General features: G+C 43.5%; 1 protein-coding gene across 4 annotated transcripts in view; it reads left to right on the forward strand.

Moving 5' to 3' along the window:
- The window catches only part of LOC147417874 (uncharacterized), a 49,659-nt gene extending 33,282 nt beyond the window's left edge, over window positions 1–16,377 (forward strand). For 3 of the 4 annotated variants that reach the window (XM_086507247.1, XM_086507248.1, XM_086507249.1), the window contains exons 3-5: window positions 14,998–15,173; window positions 15,271–15,379; window positions 15,659–16,377. In XM_086507247.1, coding sequence (XP_086363373.1) covers window positions 14,998–15,173; window positions 15,271–15,379; window positions 15,659–15,976 — 603 coding nt within the window. In that variant the 3' untranslated portion in view covers window positions 15,977–16,377. The remainder of the gene's footprint in view (window positions 1–14,997; window positions 15,174–15,270; window positions 15,380–15,658) is intronic. The other variant, XM_086507250.1, reaches the window with a different exon arrangement.
- Window positions 16,378–20,530: the final 4,153 nt, after the last annotated feature.

Genomic DNA, 20,530 nt, shown 5'->3' on the forward strand with positions numbered 1-20,530 from the left:
CACAGCAGGCTGTAATTCACTGTTTCGGGCTCCGTTTCGCGTGCCGGTCGCATCCGTAGCAAGTCCTCGAGCTCCCGCACTTGTAGGGCTACTTGCCCTTTGAATCGGACGAGATTTCTGGCGTGAAACCTCTCCGAATTCACCTGTACCTGCGGGGGGATTAGCCGCTAGCTAATCCAGTACCTGTGCAAGAGGCTCTTGCCTTGGCAATCGCGCATGAACCCACACAACTGTACATTGGTCAAATGAAGAGCCCACTAGAGGGGCATAACATACTGCCAAAGGGGGGAGAGAGGGCAATGCGTAGCGTGCAGGGCATCACTCCTGGCACCGCACTGTGCGTAAGAGGGAAAGCAAGCACTCCATAGCTCTTAACCTGTGACAAAACTGAAAATGAGGCTCTCTCCCTCCTAAATTCAGCGCCACTTCTTGTTGCATGAGGCAAGTGCACCAGAAGGTGCCACTTGGCACATTTACAAGCATTTTCCCGTTTCGGGGTTGCCGCCTAAAAATCTCCCAACCGGTTGCCCAGTTGACTTCACGGCAGAGTAAGAAAATGTTCCCTTTGTCATTCCGGAGGTAATGACGTCAACACATTTTCAGGTCCCAAAATAGCAGTTCCCTAAATTTTAGGAGATGCTGCCATTGTATCTGTCTAGGTCATCCGACCCTCTTTGTACATTGCGGCCACATACAGAACTGAAATGTAGCCTCTGTAGCAAAGGATTCCACTTTGGCTAGTCAATGACCCCACTTGGCTAACCATAGTCCTTGTCCAACCTTAGTGCTCTCTTGCTCTCAGGCCTGGACTCCCTCTGGGCAGTTAGATTTCCCGAGGGGTGTTTCCAAAAAGTGAAAGTAAATAGATAATAAGAAAGAAATCAACAAAAAGGATAGATAGTAGTCACACGCTGGTGACATACCCCCCTCTTGAAATCTCAAACGTCCTCGTTTGCATCTATGTCGTACATGCTTACTGTCAACACTGATGTATTCAACACCTGTCGACACATATACGACACATACATGCTCATTGTCAACCTTGGTGTATTCAACACCTCGTCGACTCATGTATTGCCTGCGTGTGAACCCTGTCCCAATGACATAGTGGTAGCTTCGCACTCTGCCATTGCTTTGAGTCACTAACTTTCCAATGACAAAATGGTAGCTGCACATTTTGCCACTGTCTTATAGTACACGTTGGATCCCGTAACACTTTCGAGCATACCCAAACCGACAGTTTAAGAATGCAGTTACACATGTACTCTTCAATAGAAGCAATCACTATATCCTTGACAAACTGACAAGAAATACTCACTTCTATAGCACTAACCAACTTTTGGACATTCCATAAGAGCAATTGCCAAACTGACAATCTGTACAGCTCTAGCATTTATGTAACAGGTATTTGATTTGAGCTCACTTTAAATACCATGTACAGCATTTGTTTCAGAAGCCATTGTCACACTGACAATCCATTTAGCTTTGAAACTCAAGGGGTCAAGGTAGGTTGCAAATCGAAGGCTTCAAGGTAAAGTGATAACACAGTTGGTGACTCTGCAAGTTCACCTTCTTCCATCCACTTAGCATCCATTGGTGGATAGTTTCTGAACTTTACCAAGTAACGCCTAGCAACCTTGCCTTTCACTTTCCTTTCTTTGTGTGCCAAAATCTGTTCAGGGACCAAGATCTCGTCAAGTTCCTCGACTTCCGGCTGATCTTCAGCTGGCATATCTTCTGGCACATCACCCACATAGGGTCTGAGAAGACTCACATGAAATGCATTGTGAATCTTCCAACTGTCAGGCAATTTCAGCCTATATGCAACATCACTGATTATGTTGCATACTTGAAAAGGCCCATAGTAACGCATGCTGAGCTTTGGAAACAGTCTTTCCTTGCCCTTCATCTTCTTTAACCTTGCCTTTTCAAAGCGTAAAAGCACCCAATCACCAAGTGAATATACCACTTCACGACGGTGACGATCAACTGCTTTCTTTTGCTTTGCCTGAGTCCTTTCTAAGGCCACTTTGACCTTCTTGTACATTTCATCCATGTCCTGAACATACTTATCTGCTTCAAATATCTTGTCCTTTGTATGCAGTATGGGAGGAACTTTCTTGCCACCTTCAACTATCTCAAAAGGTGCCTTGCCAGTTGATGAATGCACTGTATTATTGTATGCATACTCCACCAATGGCAAATACTGCTCCCACTTTCCTTTAGGCTCTGACACATAGCACTTCAGCAGATCTAGGACAGTAGAATTTGCCTCTTCTGACTGCCCATCTGTTTGAGGATGAAATGACGAAGAGAATTTGAGCGTGGTGCCCATATTCTCAAACAAGCCTCTCCAGAACAAACTTGTCATGCGTGGATCACGGTCGCTAACAATCGACTGTGGCATGCCATGATACTTGAAAATATTGCTCATAAACAAGCGTGCCATCTGATCTGGCTTTATCTTCTTCCTGACAGGAATAAAATGAGCCTGTTTGCTGAATCTGCAAATAATGGTCCAAATACCATCGTTTCCTGTCTGCGTTCTCGGAAGATCAAAGATAAAATCCATAGCAATACTTTCCCATGGTTTATCTGGAATAGGTAGTGGTTGTAATAACCCTGGTGCCTTTTGCCTGTCAAACTTGACCTTTTGGCATATTAGGCATTCTTGCACAAAGGCATCCACATCCCTTCTCAATGTAGGCCAGTAGAAGAATGTATCAACCGCTTTAACTGTAGCATCAATACCACGATGCATTGCATACGGTGGGACATGACTCTCTTCCATAACTTTGCGTCGCAATGGCTTTGTGACACACAATCTGCCATGCATCATCATGAACCGGTCTTTAAGAAGATAGTGTTCATGACGTTGTCCATCCATTAGCTGCTCGAAGACCCTTGCAAAATCTTCATCATTTGCATACTGTTCTCTCATATCATCAAGTTCATGATGATAAGGAATCGACACAGCTGAAATTTGTGGCTTCCTTGACAAGGCATCAGCCACAACATTCTTCTTGCCTTCCACATGCACAATCTGAAAATGAAACATGGACAAGATATTTGCCCATCGCATATGCTTCTCAGATAACTTTTTCTGTGTCAAGAAGTATCGCAAGGTCTGATGATCCGTTTGGACAACGAAATCTGCACCTAGCAGGTAGTGTTTCCAACTTAAGAGCGCATGAATCACAACCAATAACTCTTTCTCATAGACCTGCATGGTCATCTCTGGCCCTTGCAAAATTCTGCTCTCATAGGCTACTACCCTGCCATCTTGCATTAGCACTGCACCAATGCTACTACCACATGCGTCACACTGGACGACAAATGACTTCCTAAGATCTGGCAACACAATGACTGGATCTGAAGTCATCTTTTCCTTTAAGAGATTAAAAGTTGAAATCTCTTTCTGTGTCCATCTAAAGGTGACTGCCTTCTTTTGAAGAGCATGTAAAGGTGAAGCAATCTCAGCGAAATTTCGGATAAACCTTCTGTAATAGGAGCATAGTCCCAAAAAGCTTCGGACATCATGCACCGTCTTCAAATTTGGCCATGACTTGATCGCTTCAACTTTTGCAGGATCCATTCTGACACCATCCTTTGAGACAATGTGTCCCAGAAAGTGAATCTCTTCCAGAAAAAACTCACTTTTCTTTGCATTGATGAGCAACCTATGACTGCGTAGCTCTTTGAACACAATGGCCAAGTGATGCCTATGCTCCTCTTCATTCTTTGAGTAGACTATCATGTCATCAAAGAATGTACCAACAAACTGCTGGTGTGGACGGAAAATTCTGTCCATCATCCTATTGAACGTAGCAGGAGCATTTGTGAGACCAAAGGGCATCACTAAAAATTCGTAAAGGCCAAACGTTGTTCTAAAAGTAGTCTTGTGCACATCCTCTGATCTAATGTGGATCTGATGGTACCCACTCTTTAGATCTATCCTGCTAAACATAGCTGCTCCTTCTAATTTGTCCATAATATCATCAATTCTAGGTATAGGAAACCTATTCTTGATGGTATTCTTGTTCAGTGCACGGTAGTCGATGCACATACGCCATGAGCCATCCTTTTTCTGCACCACCAACACTGGAGAACAGAATGGAGATGAATTGGGCTGAATCAGCCCCTTTTCTAACAACTCCTGTACTTGGCCCATTATCTCTTTCTGCTGAGCTGCACTAACCCTGTACGGAGGCTTATTTGGTGGGCTACTGCCTGGCACCAAATCTATCGCATGGTCCTCGGGTCTCTCTGGCGGTAATTGAGACGGTAATGAATCGGAAAAACAGTCACTATACTGTTGTAAAAACATTGACCTTTCTTTATCTAGCACAGATAAATTTGATTCATCACAATCTGACACTTCACGTGCAAAAACCAAGTACGCAGAAAGATGCTTTTTCATTACAGAAGTAATAGCAGAAGCTGATACAGTAGGAATAGACTCCCCTTTAAGCTTTACATCCAGAATGTGAGTCTTTCCCCTACTCTGTGCAGTGATCTTTTTGTTGTAGGCATCCATGATTCCCTGTACACGAAACAACCAAGGAATACCTAACAACACATCACATCCGTCCAGTGGCATGATGTAAAATTCTTCAGCATCTACATAGGACTGGATATGTAGACGCAACTTTCCAATGATGGGTGTCACAGCCTCTGTATGGCCAGGACATGCCAAACCTGCCTCTGCTGTATACCCCATCTCTTCAGGTCTGATTCCCAACTTTGAAGCCAATTCTGGGGAAATAAAGTTGGCTTTGGCACCTGGATCAAAGAAGATAAGCACTGTTTGATCCCTGACCTTTCCCCATGCTCTGCAAAGCTCACTTGCATCTGAATTTGGCTTGTCGCCCACCATATCTGGCACTAGACCAGCCATGGGCTTCTTTCCTTTCTTGTCTTCCTTGTCATCAGAATCAGCTGGCCTTTTCTTTGTAGGACAATTGTAAGCAATGTGGCCAGGCTGCTCACATATAAAGCATTTGTTCTCTGTCCTTAGGACCTTCTTTTGCTCTTCTGACTTGCGAGGAAAACGTCTTTTCCATTTCTTTGCTGGTCCTTTTTCTGATTCAGTTGTAGCTTTGTCTTTCCCTGCGTTGGCTGACTCATTAGTCCCTTTAGGAGCCTCATTGGGAACGTGCTTCTTGGCTGAATTTTTCTTGCCTGATCCTGCCTTGACGCCAGTGTTAAATTCACAGTCTTCTCCCTTGAGCAAACCATTGCCAGTGTTTGCTACCTCGATGAGCTGCGTCAAAGTAGTGACTTTTGTCTTCGTGCAGTATTTTCTCAATCCTTTGGGTAGGCCACAACAGTATTTTTCAATCTGTTCTGTCAATGGCACAAACCTATAGGAAGTTACTGGAAGTAGAGCTTTCCAAAACTTCCGATTGTAATCATCCAGATTTCTGCAAGTGGCAGCATTTAGCTGGTGCCATTCTGTCATGACATTTGCTTCAAAGTCATCAGATAACCATGCTGCTGCAAAAATCTGCTTGAAGTAAATCCATGTGGACGGAGCTTGCCCTTGAAGCAATAAAGTTGTCCACCATTGTCCCGCATTCCCTGTCAAGAAAGTGGCTGCCTTGCGGACCTTTGAAGCCTCTGTAAAGTTTCCCCCTGCATAGGCCTTGTCAAATTGCTGGAGGAATGAGAGAGCCTTCTTCCTGTCATCAAACCCTGTAAAGGTCGTGAAAGTCACACCTTTGCCACCTTCTTTGTATGGAGTTGGCCTCTCCAGCGGCGTTAAATTGTCATATGGAAGTGACTGAAACATGGGAACACTATTAGGGTTCATCTGTGTTCCTTGGCTGCTATTAACTTGACCTGGAAATGCCATATTTGGCTGCTGATTTGTAATTCCAGCCATACCAAAATTTGCCTGTGGCATCCCAAATTGGCCCTGAGTGCTCTGAAACCCTGGTTGCATACCCATGACACTGTACATGGGGTTAGGCATCATCGTTTGAGCACCCCCAAACACTGTTCCTGGCGTATAAAACTGATTTCCAGGTGCATGACCAGCCATGCTCTGGAATACGGATCCACCTCCAAAATAGCCAGGGTGTACTGAAGGTGGTGGGAAGACCTGTTGCGTAGCCTGTAGGTTGCTTCCCTGCCCATTAGAACCAGCTATAGGCTGCTGAAAGGTGGCGGGCTGAACTGGTACAGCTTGAAAGACTGGCATCTCAGCCACCTGTTCTTGCACCTTAGGCATAGGTTTTGGAGACTGCATGTTCTCCATCAAGTGTACAGGTGTTTCCATTGATTGTGCGGTATGAATCACCTGTGCTCGAGCCTTAACAGGCTTTTGAATATGATCCAGTGACTCAACTTGTTGAGACGGAACAGGAGGTTGCAGAAAGGCTAAAAACCTCGGATTCTGCATTACTTGTGTGAACATAGCCACAACAGTAGCCAACTGGGTCCTGAATATATCGTCATCTGTCTGTGGTGGTCTTGAGGACTCACCCACTTCATGTGTCTGTTGACCCTGTGAAGAGGAAACTTCTTCAGTCACATAATCTGGTCTGTCAGCCATAATTGCAATTCCCTGTGTCTGGTCTATGATCCCCTGTGTCTTCAAGCCCAATCTGACCAAGGTTCACTTCTATAGGAAAAAGTGATTTAATCCCGTCGATGGAACCATGAAACCGGCCTGTTCAATCCAAAAAGGGCGGTAGACTTTACTTCAAACCTTGATTTAGCTTTCACCCATTATTAGTCGTCTATTTTACCTGCGCTATAGTGACACAAGAGAGGGGAATGGGATACAGATGCTAGAATGCACCTGTATGAGAAGACCGACACCAGATTGGCCCCTAACTTAGGCGCCCCTTTCGGTATTTCTTTATTCTTTAAAAGAGGGAATAAATGCTGTGGATCCCTACAAGCTGCCCCGCACAAACTTGGCTGAATTTCAACTGTTCCGGCCTGATTTCGGCAGCATAAATGTACTAGGACCCTTCACAGTCAGTATTCCCACGCATTGACTGACTTTCCCGACGCATACGGGCACTTTGCAAAACCTGGCGAGAATCTGCAGCACGCTGAATTCTCTGTTTTCAGCCCTGAAAATGCGCCAGATCACCTGTACAGCGGTCCCCTTGCGTCCCCGAACCTCCTGGGGGTATTAGGGGCCGTTTAGGGCCAAAACCCTAAACCTGCAAAAATACACAGCAGGCTGTAATTCACTGTTTCGGGCTCCGTTTCGCGTGCCGGTCGCATCCGTAGCAAGTCCTCGAGCTCCCGCACGTGTAGGGCTACTTGCCCTTTGAATCGGACGAGATTTCTGGCGCGAAACCTCTCCGAATTCACCTGTACCTGCGGGGGGATTAGCCGCTAGCTAATCCAGTACCTGTGCAAGAGGCTCTTGCCTCGGCAATCGCGCATGAACCCACACAACTGTACATTGGTCAAATGAAGAGCCCACTAGAGGGGCATAACATACTGCCAAAGGGGAGAGAGAGGGAAGTGCGTAGCGTGCAGGGCATCACTCCTGGCACCGCACTGTGCGTAAGAGGGAAAGCAAGCACTCCATAGCTCTTAACGTGTGACAAAACTGAAAATGAGGCTCTCTCCCTCCTAAATTCAGCGCCACTTCTTGTTGCATGAGGCAAGTGCACCAGAAGGTGCCACTTGGCACATTTACAAGCATTTTCCCGTTTCGGGGTTGCCGCCTAAAAATCTCCCAACCGGTTGCCCAGTTGACTTCACGGTAGAGTAAGAAAATGTTCCCCTTGTCATTCCGAAGGTAATGACGTCAACACATTTTCAGGTCCCAAAATAGCAGTTCCCTAAATTTTAGGAGATACTGCCATTGTATCTGTCTAGGTCATCCGACCCTCTTTGTACACTGCGGCCACGTCCAGAACTGAAATGTAGCCTCTATAGCAAAGGATTCCACTTTGGCTAGTCAATGACCCCACTTGGCTAACCATAGTCCTTGTCCAACCTTAGTGCTCTCTTGCCCTCAGGCCTGGACTCCCTCTGGACAGTTCCACACTAGCTATGCAATGCAGGGCAGTTAGATTTCCCGAGGGGTGTTTCCAAAAAGTGAAAGTAAATAGATAATAAGAAAGAAATCAACAAAAAGGATAGATAGTAGTCACATGCTGGTGACACATCCAACCCTGTGTGTCCGTGGACAAGCTACAACATGATCAGGGTTCAATTCAGTCTAGTCAGTCTAGAATAGGAAGTTATCTGGCACTTTTGTGAATCTGTTTGTAGACCGTGCATGTCCAGACACTTAGATTAGATGCATATCCTCTGGTTGCACACAGCATGACCATCAGATTCCAGTCAGATCCCATCAGGGGAATTTTCAGTGCATTTAACCTATTTTTCCTATTTTTGACATTTTTCACTTATTAATTTAAGTGACTTTTGTTGGAAAGTAAATTGAGTAAGTTTGTATATAAGCAAACCTAGTCTAGCACTAATTGGCAGAAGAGGAAGGAGAACACAAGCCACACGCAGCAGGTTCCCCCCCCTCTCTCTCAAGCAAGATCCCCCCCTTGGTGGCGTTTTTCCTTTCCAAGCAAGAACCATTCAGCATGGCGTTTTTCATCAAGAAGCCTCCTCGCCTTAGTACTCCCCTTGCTGGCGTTTTTCAACAGTCCATGTTCGCCCACACCCCCGGCATTTTCAGCAGTGCATAGCATCAGAATATCAGTGTTTTTGCCAGCTCAAAACAGCATTTTCAGCCAGCAGAATTCAGCCCAAACCAGCGTTTTTGGTCCCAGCAGATTTCGGCCCATTAGCGTTTTTGGGACAGCAAGGAAGTAGCATCAGTTTTCAGCCTTCGCGTTGATCTCGTCATCCCCGTCGTCGACCTCGATATAGCCTAGACTTGCATCAAATTAATGCATCCACTTTGTACCAGTTTGTGCAATCAATAGTAGACCACTCTCGCCAATGAGAGTGGGGCCTTCGGAGGAGGGTTTTACAACGTCTCTGGTGTCGTATTCTCTTCTCTCTCTATCTCTCAGTCTCATACACTTTCTCGCATAGTGTCCATTCACTTTGTTTGTGATCATTGCACTCTCTCATTAAGAACGGAAGGCTCTCCCTTCCATAAGAACAAAAGGAACCTTGAGCACAGTTTGGAGCACTCATCTTGAGAAAGTACAACATTCATTCCGCTGCACCTTACATTGGTATCAGAGCTTTGGCAGTGTTCTGTATCACTCAAGGAAAGAACCACAAGAACCACATAATTTTTTTTTTTTGGCTTGTTGAGGTTGCACGAACCCAAGTTCGCTTGGGCGTGTCGATTCCTAATCGTGTTTTTGAAGAGTGACAGGAAACCCAAGAAAGAAGGGCTTGTTCAGCCTCCCCTTGTGCCTCTTTTCTCTCATTGAGAGCAGACCGTGCACTTAGCGGCCGGCCAATTGACGTGAGGTGGGAAAAAGCAACCTTGGTGGAGCGCAAGGCCGCCAAGAGGTGCCCCCGCGGAAAAGAGCAGAACTCGGGTGAAGAGAAGATCCTTCTCAAACACATTGCAAGCGAAAGAAAACCCTCAAGAACCTCAAGAATCAAGATCCGCAAGAACCCAAGTTCCTCGTGAACTTAAAAACCCAAGACCCCCAAGAACCCAAGTTCCTCGTGAACTTAAGAACCCAAGACCACAAGAACCCACAAGAACCCACGACTTCAGTGGATGGTCATCACTCGAAGCGGAATGAATACTTCGCTTGGAGGTGATGAGCATGAGAGAGGCGAAGAAGACCAAGAGGTTTTTCCGACCCTCCCCCTACCCCATCTACGCCAAGGATTGCACTAACTCCTATGGAGGAGTTAGAGCAATTGTTTATGGAACGACAGTCAGACCGTGAAGCACGAAAAGCAGACAAAAAGGCTTAGGAAGAAGAAATGGCAGACATAGATCGTGAATACGAAGAAAGCATGGCAGCCATAGAGCGTAAGTACGACTTGGAAGCCAAAGAAAGTCAAGCCAAATTTGATCGCGAGAACAAAGCAAGACAAGCAGAATTTGATCGTGAGAACAAAGCCATCAAAGAAAAGAGCGACCAACACATGAAAGAATTCTTGCGACTCTTTTCTCAAGTTCAGGCACAGATGCAAGAGATTCGGGAAAAGGAGACTCTCTCAGTCTCTTCTTCTCCAAAGCATGACACACATGATTTGCATGATGATGATTTGGTTGACAATGACAAGCATGATGATTTCCATGATGATCAAGATGTGATTTCTCACAAGCATAAGGATTTTCATGAAGATGATGTGATTGTTCACAAGGATGATGTGTTAGTGGATGCTTTTTCTAGCAAAGCTAACCTCGTTGCAGATTCGATTAATCACGAAGGATTGACCTTGGCTCTCGAATTAGGTCCAAAGAACCCCTTCAAGAAGAACCGATCTTGGCTCTCGCGCCTAGGTCCAAAGAACCCTTACAAGAAGTATTATGTGTTCGCATGATTAGTACCCACGCATTGGTCGAGTGTTTCATTCGTGATCGTTTCCTGTATTTTAGTCAGCGTCTTTATGTGATCCCTATTACTAGGCATGACATATTGTACGTTGAGCACGTTTCACTCATGAATGAGCACAATTGTATGCAGATTGTTCATGAAAAGCTGAACAGTATGAATTCAAGGAAGTCACATTCCATGTCTCTTCCTTGGCACAACACAATTGTAGAAAGAGCACATGAAAGTATGAACACCAAGCATGGGCATTTCCGTAGTGAATTGCCATAGTTGATTGCTTTAGATCAGAAGAGAAAGATTCGATCTCATTGTTTGCGTGTGATTGATGAACGGTTTGGCACTTCGTCTCTTTGTTCATGTTGCATCATGCATGCATAGTCTTTGAGGAAGCCAAGATTTTTTCCACTCACTTTACATGGAATAGGTATGTTTATGGTTTTGTGTTGGAAGTGGTTTCATGAATTTTCAACCATGGAGATTCTTGAAGAAGGAAGAACTTAGAAGCATGACTCTAGACAAAGTTTAAGCATTGAAGAAGACTTTGTGTCGCTTTCGACGCGGCCCAAAGAAGCAAGCGTTGCAGATCTTTATGAAGTTCAAGTATCGCACGACCCATACATCAGAGTGGGCCGGCGAAGAGTCCCTTCCAGGATTCCGGATGCTATGACGATCTCTCTCGACGCCATACAGTTCGGTACTAGTACCTCACTTTGAAAAGGAGGGGATGTCACGTGACACATCCAACCCTATGTGTCTGTGGACAAGCTACAGTATGATCAGGGTTCAGTTCAGTCTAGCCATTCTAGAATAGGAAGTGATTTGGCGCTTTTGTGAGTCTGTTCGCAGACCGTGCATGTCCAGACACTTAGAGTAGATGCATATCCTCTGGTTGCACACAACATGACCATTAGATTCCAATCAGAAATCAGGGGATTTTTTCAGTGCATTTAACCTGTTTTCCCTATTTTTGACATTTTTCACTTATTAATTTAAGTGACTTTTGTTGGAAAGTAGGTAGGGCAAATTGAGTAAGTTTGTATATAAGCAAACCTATGCTAGCACTAATTGGCAGAAGAGGAAGGAGAACACAGGTCACAGGCAGCAGGTTCCCCCCCCTCTCTCTCAAGCAAGATCCCCCGCTTGGTGGCGTTTTTCTCCAAGCAAGAACCATCAGCATCCAGCGTTTTTCATCAAGAAGCCTCATCCCCATAGTACTCCCCTTGCTGGCGTTTTTCAGCAGCCCATGATCGGCCACACCTCGGCATTTTCAGTAGTGCATAGCATCAGAATATCAGCATTTTTGCCAGCTTAAACCAGCGTTTTCATCCAGCAGAATTCAGCCCAAACCAGCGTTTTTGGTCCCAACAGATTTCAGCCCATTAGCGTTTTTGGGACAACAAGGAAGTAGCATCAGTTTTCAGCCTTCGCGTCGATCTCGTCATCCCCGTAGTCGACCTCGACATAGCCTAGACTTGCATCAGATTCATGCATCAACTTTGTACCAGTTTGTGCAATCAATAGTAGACCACTCTCGGGGCCTTCGGAGGAGGGTTTTACAACGTCTCTGGTGTCGTATTCTCCTCTCTCTATCTCTCAGTCTCATACACTTTCTCGCACAGTGTCCATTCGCTTTGTTTGTGATCATTGTACTCTCTCATTAAGAACGGAAAGCTCTTCCTTCCATAAGAACAAAAGGAACCTTGAGCACAGCTCGGAGCACTCATCTTGAGAAAGTACAACATTCATTCCGTTGCACCTTACACTGACGCTAAAGTGTAGCAAAAGCTTGTCCACGTGGCACAAGTGCAGTGCGCTCGTGACATCGTGACATCCCCCCCGTTAAAGGTGAGACACAACTGTCGAACTTCTACTTGTACTTCTCGAACTTCTACTTGTACTTCTAATGTTGAATGCTTCTGATGCTTGTAAATGCATAAGCTGATGAAAACTCCTTCAAACTTGTGGATAATGCGGGTGTAGGTACTGTTGCGATGTAAACACCAACCAACCGAGTTACTAGGTAGCTTTACTAATGTCGCAGAATACTAGCTTGATGATGACTTTGCCTTGCGAGCAAGTACTACCACTCGAAGTCCCGTCGTGAAAACATTGCAAGTGAAGATGAAAGGTAAGGGTGCTCGGAGAATTATCCAAGGGCTGCTTGTCAACGGAAGTGGATGCATGCGAATGCGAATGCAGAAGAGGGTTAGGGATCATTTCTCCAACTCCTTTTGTATCCGCATAGGAGGCAAGCAGATCTTGGTACTTAGGATGTGGATTTTCATGTATCCGATGTTGATCTTCGTTCAAAGACATAACAATGAAGACGGGAGCGCGCGCGATGCGCGATGGACTAAGGGTGGGAGTCTCTAATAAGTATGGGATCGGGACATAGATTCTTTGGGGAAAAAAAACTGAGAGAGGTTCTTTGGGTTCTTGGTTGTTCTTTCCTTGAGTTCGCGAGGTCGAAGCACGCACAGAGCTCTAACACCAATGTCAAGTGTAGCGGAAGTGTTTAATGATTTAGCTCGGATCTAGTACTCCGCACAAACAGAAGGTTACTTTACTTCACTTGAAAAGAAAAACTGAACTGAACACAATGAACGAGCGAGAGACAGAGAGAGAGAGAAAAGAGGGACGACACGGCATGTCGGGTCCCAACCACCCTCACGAGTCCCCTTGCTCGTCTTGGGTTCATTTTTAGATTCATTCGTAGGACAATCCTTTTTCATGTGACCTACGTGACAACGAAAACACCTATGTTCCTTTGCATATAGTGCATGTTCTTTTTTACTTAATTGACCACCTACGACTCCTTGAACAACTTTCTCATCAGGTGTGAGTTGAGGTTTATCAGATTTTCTTTATCCTTATCTTTGAGAATTTGGAGAGTTCTTTTTATTGTTACCATTTCCATTCAAATTTTTTTCCTTGTTTTTAGAGGAGTCATGAGAGGAAGAGGTACCATTAGCGTAGGCCGTCTTGAGCTTACCCTTGTTATGCTTTATCTCTTGGAGTTGAGCCAAGCGTACTGGCTCTTGTAATGTCTTTGGATCACCAGCTTCCACGCCAAACTTGATCGAGTGGTCCAATCCAAAGAGAAAGACCTCCAACCATTCTCTTCCGATTTCCTCAATTGTCCAACTAATTGGGACACACGGTAGCGTATGACATCACAACCTTACCTTGTTGAGACAAAGCCCGAAAATCCTCTTCAATCGGATTTTACGTACTGTGGAGGCAAGAAGCGAGTCTTTAGATTCTCTTTGAACTCCTCCCAACTAAGCTCGAGAAGGGGAACGAGGAGACAATCAGAATAGGCCGCCTTGTGGGCTTCGTCCTTCTTCTCCATCCACTCATCCTTCTAGATGATGGCATCACCCATGATGGAAGCCAAGAGAACTTTGTTATTATCAGATTTTTTAACAACCGCAAAATAGTATGTAAATTGATGCAACCAAAAATAGATGACAATAACATCCATCTTACTGCCGTACTTACTGAACGTAATCTTCTTTGGAATCGGTTCATTGATAATCCGTGTAGCATTGGTTGCCTCCGAGATTGTCTTGGCAAGCTTTTCATAATCTGGCTCCAAAGAAGAGGTATCGGATTGGACCACCAAAAGTTGTGATGAGACCACGCATGGCTTCCCTTTCTTGCCTGCTAGCCTCGGCGTCTGCCTCGCGCTTCCATCTACGAGCTCGGCTTCGGCCGTCTATTGACGTATCTCTCGCTCCGCCATTTACACACGTTCTTGTCAAAGTGCCTCCTCCGTGTCCACACGCTCTTGGTGGCGCGCTTCGTCTTGCTGCATCATCTCCATCATCATCTGCTTCATGGGATTTGGTGGCAAGGATGGAGGGGTAGGGGGAGGACTCATGAGAGGATCTGAAGGGGGAACTTGCTTGCCTTTTGAATTGGTGGAGATCTCCTTACCACCACGAGTCTTGACCATGCAAGGATTTCTGCTCTTTGTTCAAGGAAGGTCGCAGACTAATCTTCTGGAGACTCTCTTCCCCCTCGTTGGTGCACCTTGCATACAACGCCTGGTATACAATTGGTTGCTGTTTTTCGACGCTCACAATGCATGGTCCCACGCGTTATGGCAGGCGTGTTGCTCCAAGAGTGGGAGGAGTATCATCGAAGTGCTGCCAAAAACACAAGGATTTTTTTTTTTTGGGGATTAGCCGATTAGTGCAAATCTTCAAAGCTCTGATACCAATGTCAGCTGCGACGGAATTGAAATGGTGAAGATCTAGGTTTTACACTGCCACAAATCTTTACTTCTTTCCTTGTGTTAATGATTGCTTCTTAGCATGAGAGATGCTCCTTTTATTTCCTTGAAGAGAGAGAGAGAGAGAGAGAGAGAGAGAGAGAGAGAGAGAGAGAGAGAGAGAGAGAGAGAGAGAGAGAGAGAGAGAGAGATTGCAGTAGCTCATAGATATTTTGTAAATCATTTAGTAGAAGTGCGTTAGAGCACATATGTGTAGTGCCACTCACTTGTTTGTATATGCTTTGGCACCAGGTTGGTGATGGGGGAGATGGAGGTGGTGTGAAAATAAGCCAAGCACAGTGGGGAGAGACGGCATTGTCGATTGCCAAGGGAGTTCTGGAGGAGTTTGGTGATAACTTCTCTTTGTATGCATTCAAGACATCTTTTGAGAACCGGGTTTATGTTCGGCTAGACAAACATTCAGACAAGTACTTTCCTCAATTATTAGAAGAGTAATGATTACAGTAGGAAAAAATGATGGTAAACTCACTTTAAACGCACAAATCCTTGTAATACTTTCTGCAGATATGGATCGCCTAGCATGGTTGAAATTGAAAGTTTCTCGAGTATATACAAAGAGCGCCTTGAAGAAGCTGGGCAAGCTGGTGCTGTTCCTGATAATTTAGCACTTGAGGTAAGGTCCATTTAGTTACTGTTTGGCCTACATGGGACCTTAGTAAAGCATTGAACTCTTGGAAGCATTTGTGGACTGTTGGACAAAGCTTGTCGATAAGTGCCACATGGGAAGTTGACGACGGCAGACTTTCTTTCTTTCTATCCCTCATAAGAGGGGGAATTAACTAGGCATTGTCTTATGTATGTAGGACACTTATAATTGACACTGGTTTTTCTTTGGGTTCTGGTCATGCTCATTTGTTTTGGCACAAATGACAAGGTATTTGCTGTATTTTAGGTTTCCTCTCCTGGGGCTGAAAGGGTGGTAGAAGTACCAGATCAGCTCATGAGATTTAAAGAGCTGCCGATGCTTGTGAGATACGAGGAAGCACCTGAGAACGAGAACACAAAAACTTCTCCTGTCGTAAAAGACAGCATTTTGCAGCTTGTATCAGTCGAGACAGAGTCGGGAAAGGCTGTGTGGAAGCTAGCAAATGTTCAAGCCAATAGACAACAAGCTGGCAAAGGTAGAGGCTTGACTAAGAAGCAGAAAGAGTGGAGAGTGGAGCTGCCCTTGTCGTCATTGCGCCTTGTTCGGCTTCACATAGACGTCTAAGATCCATGGTCTGTGGGTGCTCCACTTGAGCTTTGTAATTTTGGGTGATAGGTCATTTGCATATCAGAAGAGGCCATTGCTGTAATGGAAACGCTCTCTCAATTTTACCGGTCAGATCAATTCTCATTTTTGCTGTGTCAATGGTGGAAGCACCTGACGATCTGTGGAGCCCTACCCTACGCTTTCCACAATCGCCATATGGTTATCTATCCCTTGACCTAGGCTAGCTTGGAAACCTCTGGGAGCTCTGCTGTATCACACTTGAGGCCCTCCTCTCTCTTACATATACTCAAATCAGCTGCATTGTCAGCAGCAAACAAAGTAATATTTTGAAGACCTAGGTTCACTAAGTCACATCTCCAAGTTTCTTGCAATCAAAAGACAATCCCATCTTCATGTCATTTTCTTCAAGGGACCCCTCTCTCTCTCTCTCTCTCTGGACAGATCTTGGAGGTCTCTTAGAGTATTCCTACGATGTTAAAAGTTCTTTTCCGGGACCCCTCTCTCTCTCTCTCTCTCTCTCTCTCTCTCTCTCTCTCTAAGTTTGGATTCTCAATAGTTTAGTTGCAACGGGTGGTGAGATCTGCATGTCAGCTCACTTTTGGTGGGTAGTCAAATGGGGGTGTAAGTGTAAATTCATATGGGGATTATGTCAAAGAGCTACAATTTTCTCTCAAGGGGTCAGAGGCTCATTTGCATGAGCAAACAGAGTACTTGGATGCAAAGGAGAAATGCTATGTTCCTTCAAAAGTTGCCTTGGACTAAGCCTGCAATAGGCATGGAGGCAATGTTTGGTAGAGCACGATGGACTGGATAGGGAGTATTATGGCCATGTGGATGGATTGTCGGCGGTGATTATTATGTTGCACATGATAAGTGAGATGGCCTTGGCTCCATGGGAAGTCATCGAGGCAAGAGTATGCACAACACCTATAGTGGTTGTGCCCTTGTTTGAGAAAGTGACTTTTCTCCCAGATAATGGGATCTCCTACGAAATAAATGCCCATGACTAGGTGTGGTAGGGGTGATAAGACTTTCTGGTATCCTTAGATGACATGAGCACTTGGATGAGTCTACATAGCATATAGGAGCACTACATTTTCATTTGTATGATATATTATGGTCCAAGAGGTGTGTATTTCGAAGAAATTCCGAGCATTATGATAGATTGTGTGGATTGGGAACTAGAGACATTTGGGATGTCATTCTACTACAGAGTAGCCCTTGTTAATGCATGATCATATCTTAGTCCATTGCCACATTATCAAGTACTATAGTTGCTTGCTAGCTACCTTGACATTAGCAAAGATACTTCATCAAGGCATTTTGCATGAGCTTGAAAAGTACTGTTTGGTTAAGCTAGATTCCTATATATCTTGGGGAGGAGGAGCCATATATACAACCCCACATTATAGATGAACCAGAGCTATTATTGTGTGCCAATGAGAAAGATGCATGACATCTAAGCCACATTACATCTTTTAATGGGAGAGAGACCCCATTGAGAGAGTAGGTTCCAGTAGTATCTTGAATCTTTTGAGCTATGAGTGTACTTTCAAATAAGCAGTTATTGCCCTTAACTTTAGGTTTTCTATTTTTTAATTATAAAAAAGATGAGACATTACATCCAATTTCCCCCCTCCTTTCTAACTTGGGAACATTTTTGGGCTCTGCTTGTAAGAAGAGAGGGAGAGAGAAGGTCGTTTAAACATGCCCTCGTGCAATAAAGCATGCTTTCTATAGACCTAAGGTTTGCTAGCGATCTTTAGGCCTGAGTTGTTTGAAATATGTGGCAACTCAAAACTCCAACTTGTATTCATATAATAAATTTTGAAGGGACAAGGGACTCCCCACCTAGTGCCCCACATTCACCACTACACCAACCACTAGGTTGGGAGGAACTTCCCACCTAGTGCATTGCCAACCTATTCTCAAGAAAACCTTTTTGATCAAAAATATCAAAGGCATTAATCCTCTTTGGTCATGGAACTGAGGATATGTCTAAATTGTTGATCCCTCCATAGAGCGTTTGTACTGTTGTGCTCTCTACAATGAGATTAATGTAAGAAAATTTCTTTTGGTGATCACTTTGTCTCTCAAATACACTATTATCTTTGTTATTCACACCATGAGTCCATTCTCAAGGCCCAAAATATTTTAGGTTGTCTTGCATGTCCTATATATCCTATTGTGATGTTAAATTGTCATAACACACCTTGGTCTATTTATATTTCTCCTTCCTGAGCTTCTTGTTGGGATATATTTTTTTGAACAAAGATGATATATAAATCTCCTTATCCTCTCTTTATTTATCTTTGTTGGCTCCCTACAATCTCTAATGCTACCTTGTATATCCTATTTCATAACCCAACACTACAATCCAACAACTCAACCTTTTATTTCCTTTGTGAGAATGCAAAAGGCAGGCAAATGATCAACTTTGCACACCCACAACCACACTTTGTGCCACATGAAGAACCAAACTTAACCAAAACATTTGGAAGTGAACTACCTTAGTGTCCTTTCAGCATGAAGAACCAAACTTAACCAAAACATTTGGAAGTGAACTACCTTAGTGTCCTTTCAGCACCTCTTTCCAACATTAGTCCTTTGCTCATAGCTAGTGACATTTTTTAATCTACTTCTAATGTTTCTTAACCTTATGGGTATGTTCCTACCATGTAAACTTGCTTAGTCACAAATGTTGTTTTTATATTTTCACCCCTAATGGTGAGATCACTGCATTTTGATGACCTTGCACTCCTTCGAATTGACCCTAATGGCCATTTGTACATTGACTACCCTCATGGCAAAACACCCACATCAAGCTGCTTCCATGCAAAACATCCACATCTTGTGCCTTTTGTCTTACCACGGTGAGTAACTTCACCATTGAAATTAACCTCACCTACATACTGCTCCATCCCACCTTTCTTGCCTAAAATATTACTCTCACTGTTAAAAACAAAGGCTCTCTCTCTCTATCTCTCTCTCTCTCTCTCTCTCTCTCTCTCTCCCCCCTTGCACGTTCACACATGCAGACACACCTTTAAATAGGTTGAGATTGCCAAACTATGACTCCTCAACTAAGCACTTTTGTCATTTGAGCCTTCAATTTTAGGCCTCTAACCATGTTATATGTCTTTTTAAGCAAGTGTCCTTATTTTAATGTTTAATACTAGAATGGCAGCATGACACTTTTATGTTCTTAGACACTTTTGTGTTCTCAAGACACTTATATGTTCTCTAAATTGAGCAGTTTCTATATTTCATCCAAGGGAAGCACAATTAGTTTTAACGTGTTTAAAATCCACAAAGTTGGCTTGTGAGTTGTAAAAAAACTTTGAATTTCTTGGAGCTATGAATTCCACCTTTAACCTTGTGCTTGCAAAAGGTTTCTCAACCTAAAACAAATGTGTGTTACTTTCTGCTGTTTTTCATAATATTTGAAATAGACCACCGTAGAATCCATCCAATTGATGGATAAAGTGCGGTATAATTACATTTTTAATAGTCCACACATTTGCATGTTTCTAAGGAATAGAAAATTCTCTTAGTTTAAGCTATGTTCTATTTTAAAGTGTGCTAATTTATTGACAAAATTTTCACTTAGGCAATTTGCTTCGGTAGCTTGCATGCAATTAAAGGCAAAATTGATTGGATTTATGGATTCAATATCTTATAAACATTCTTCCTTGATTCAATTTAAAGGCAAAATTGATTGGATTTATGGATTCAATACCTTATAAACATTCTTCCTTCAGTTTTGTGGCACCCACTGCCTCATACAACTAGCAACACAACCTTGAGACAATTGTTTGACTTTACAAGAATCATACTCATTTTGAGTCACATTATATTCTTTTCAATATTGATAGTTTCATTTGGAGAATCATGGTAATTTTGTAACTTGTATCAAAATCTCAATGCACAATTTGAATTTTACTACATTTTTAAAGGTTTTGAAAAATTCTAATTGCCACATTATAGAAGTCGGAGTTTTCATGTGAACAAATTTAGTACTTCTTAGTATGTTTTTATGTTACTGTATGAATGGATAGTACTAAAGTGTATCATGGAAACACATACTTAGTGGCAATATGTGAACATCTTATTGGTGGTAGTTCAACATAATTAAAATTTGTGATATTTTTGTATCGATTCCATGCTTAAAATTAAAACTGTGGGGTTTCTACAACCATGGATTTTGATCGCCAACCCATTGAAGTTTGTTGGGAAAGTAGTTTGGTGGTCTAGAAAAATCTCTATACTCTTTAAAATGGGATTGAACTACAAAATTTTCCATTTTTGACAAAATGGAGCAAAACATAGACTTTATGACCAAATAGTAACGAATTTTGGATGTTACTTATTTTTCCCTTAAGAAGTGGTCTTTTAGCTTCAAGCTCAAACACAATTTTTTTTTGAAAATGATAAGTCTGGTAGGAGTTGGATTTTTCCCAAAACTCTAAAAGGAGTCTTTTATGCTGTATTACCTAATCAATCTAGTGTAAGGTATTGTCAATATGTATCAATGATGTGCTAGCTATGATA

This window comes from Adiantum capillus-veneris, chromosome 30 (genome assembly GCF_014529385.1).
Source record: "Adiantum capillus-veneris isolate H3 chromosome 30, ASM1452938v2, whole genome shotgun sequence".
Classification (NCBI taxonomy): domain Eukaryota; kingdom Viridiplantae; phylum Streptophyta; class Polypodiopsida; order Polypodiales; family Pteridaceae; genus Adiantum; species Adiantum capillus-veneris.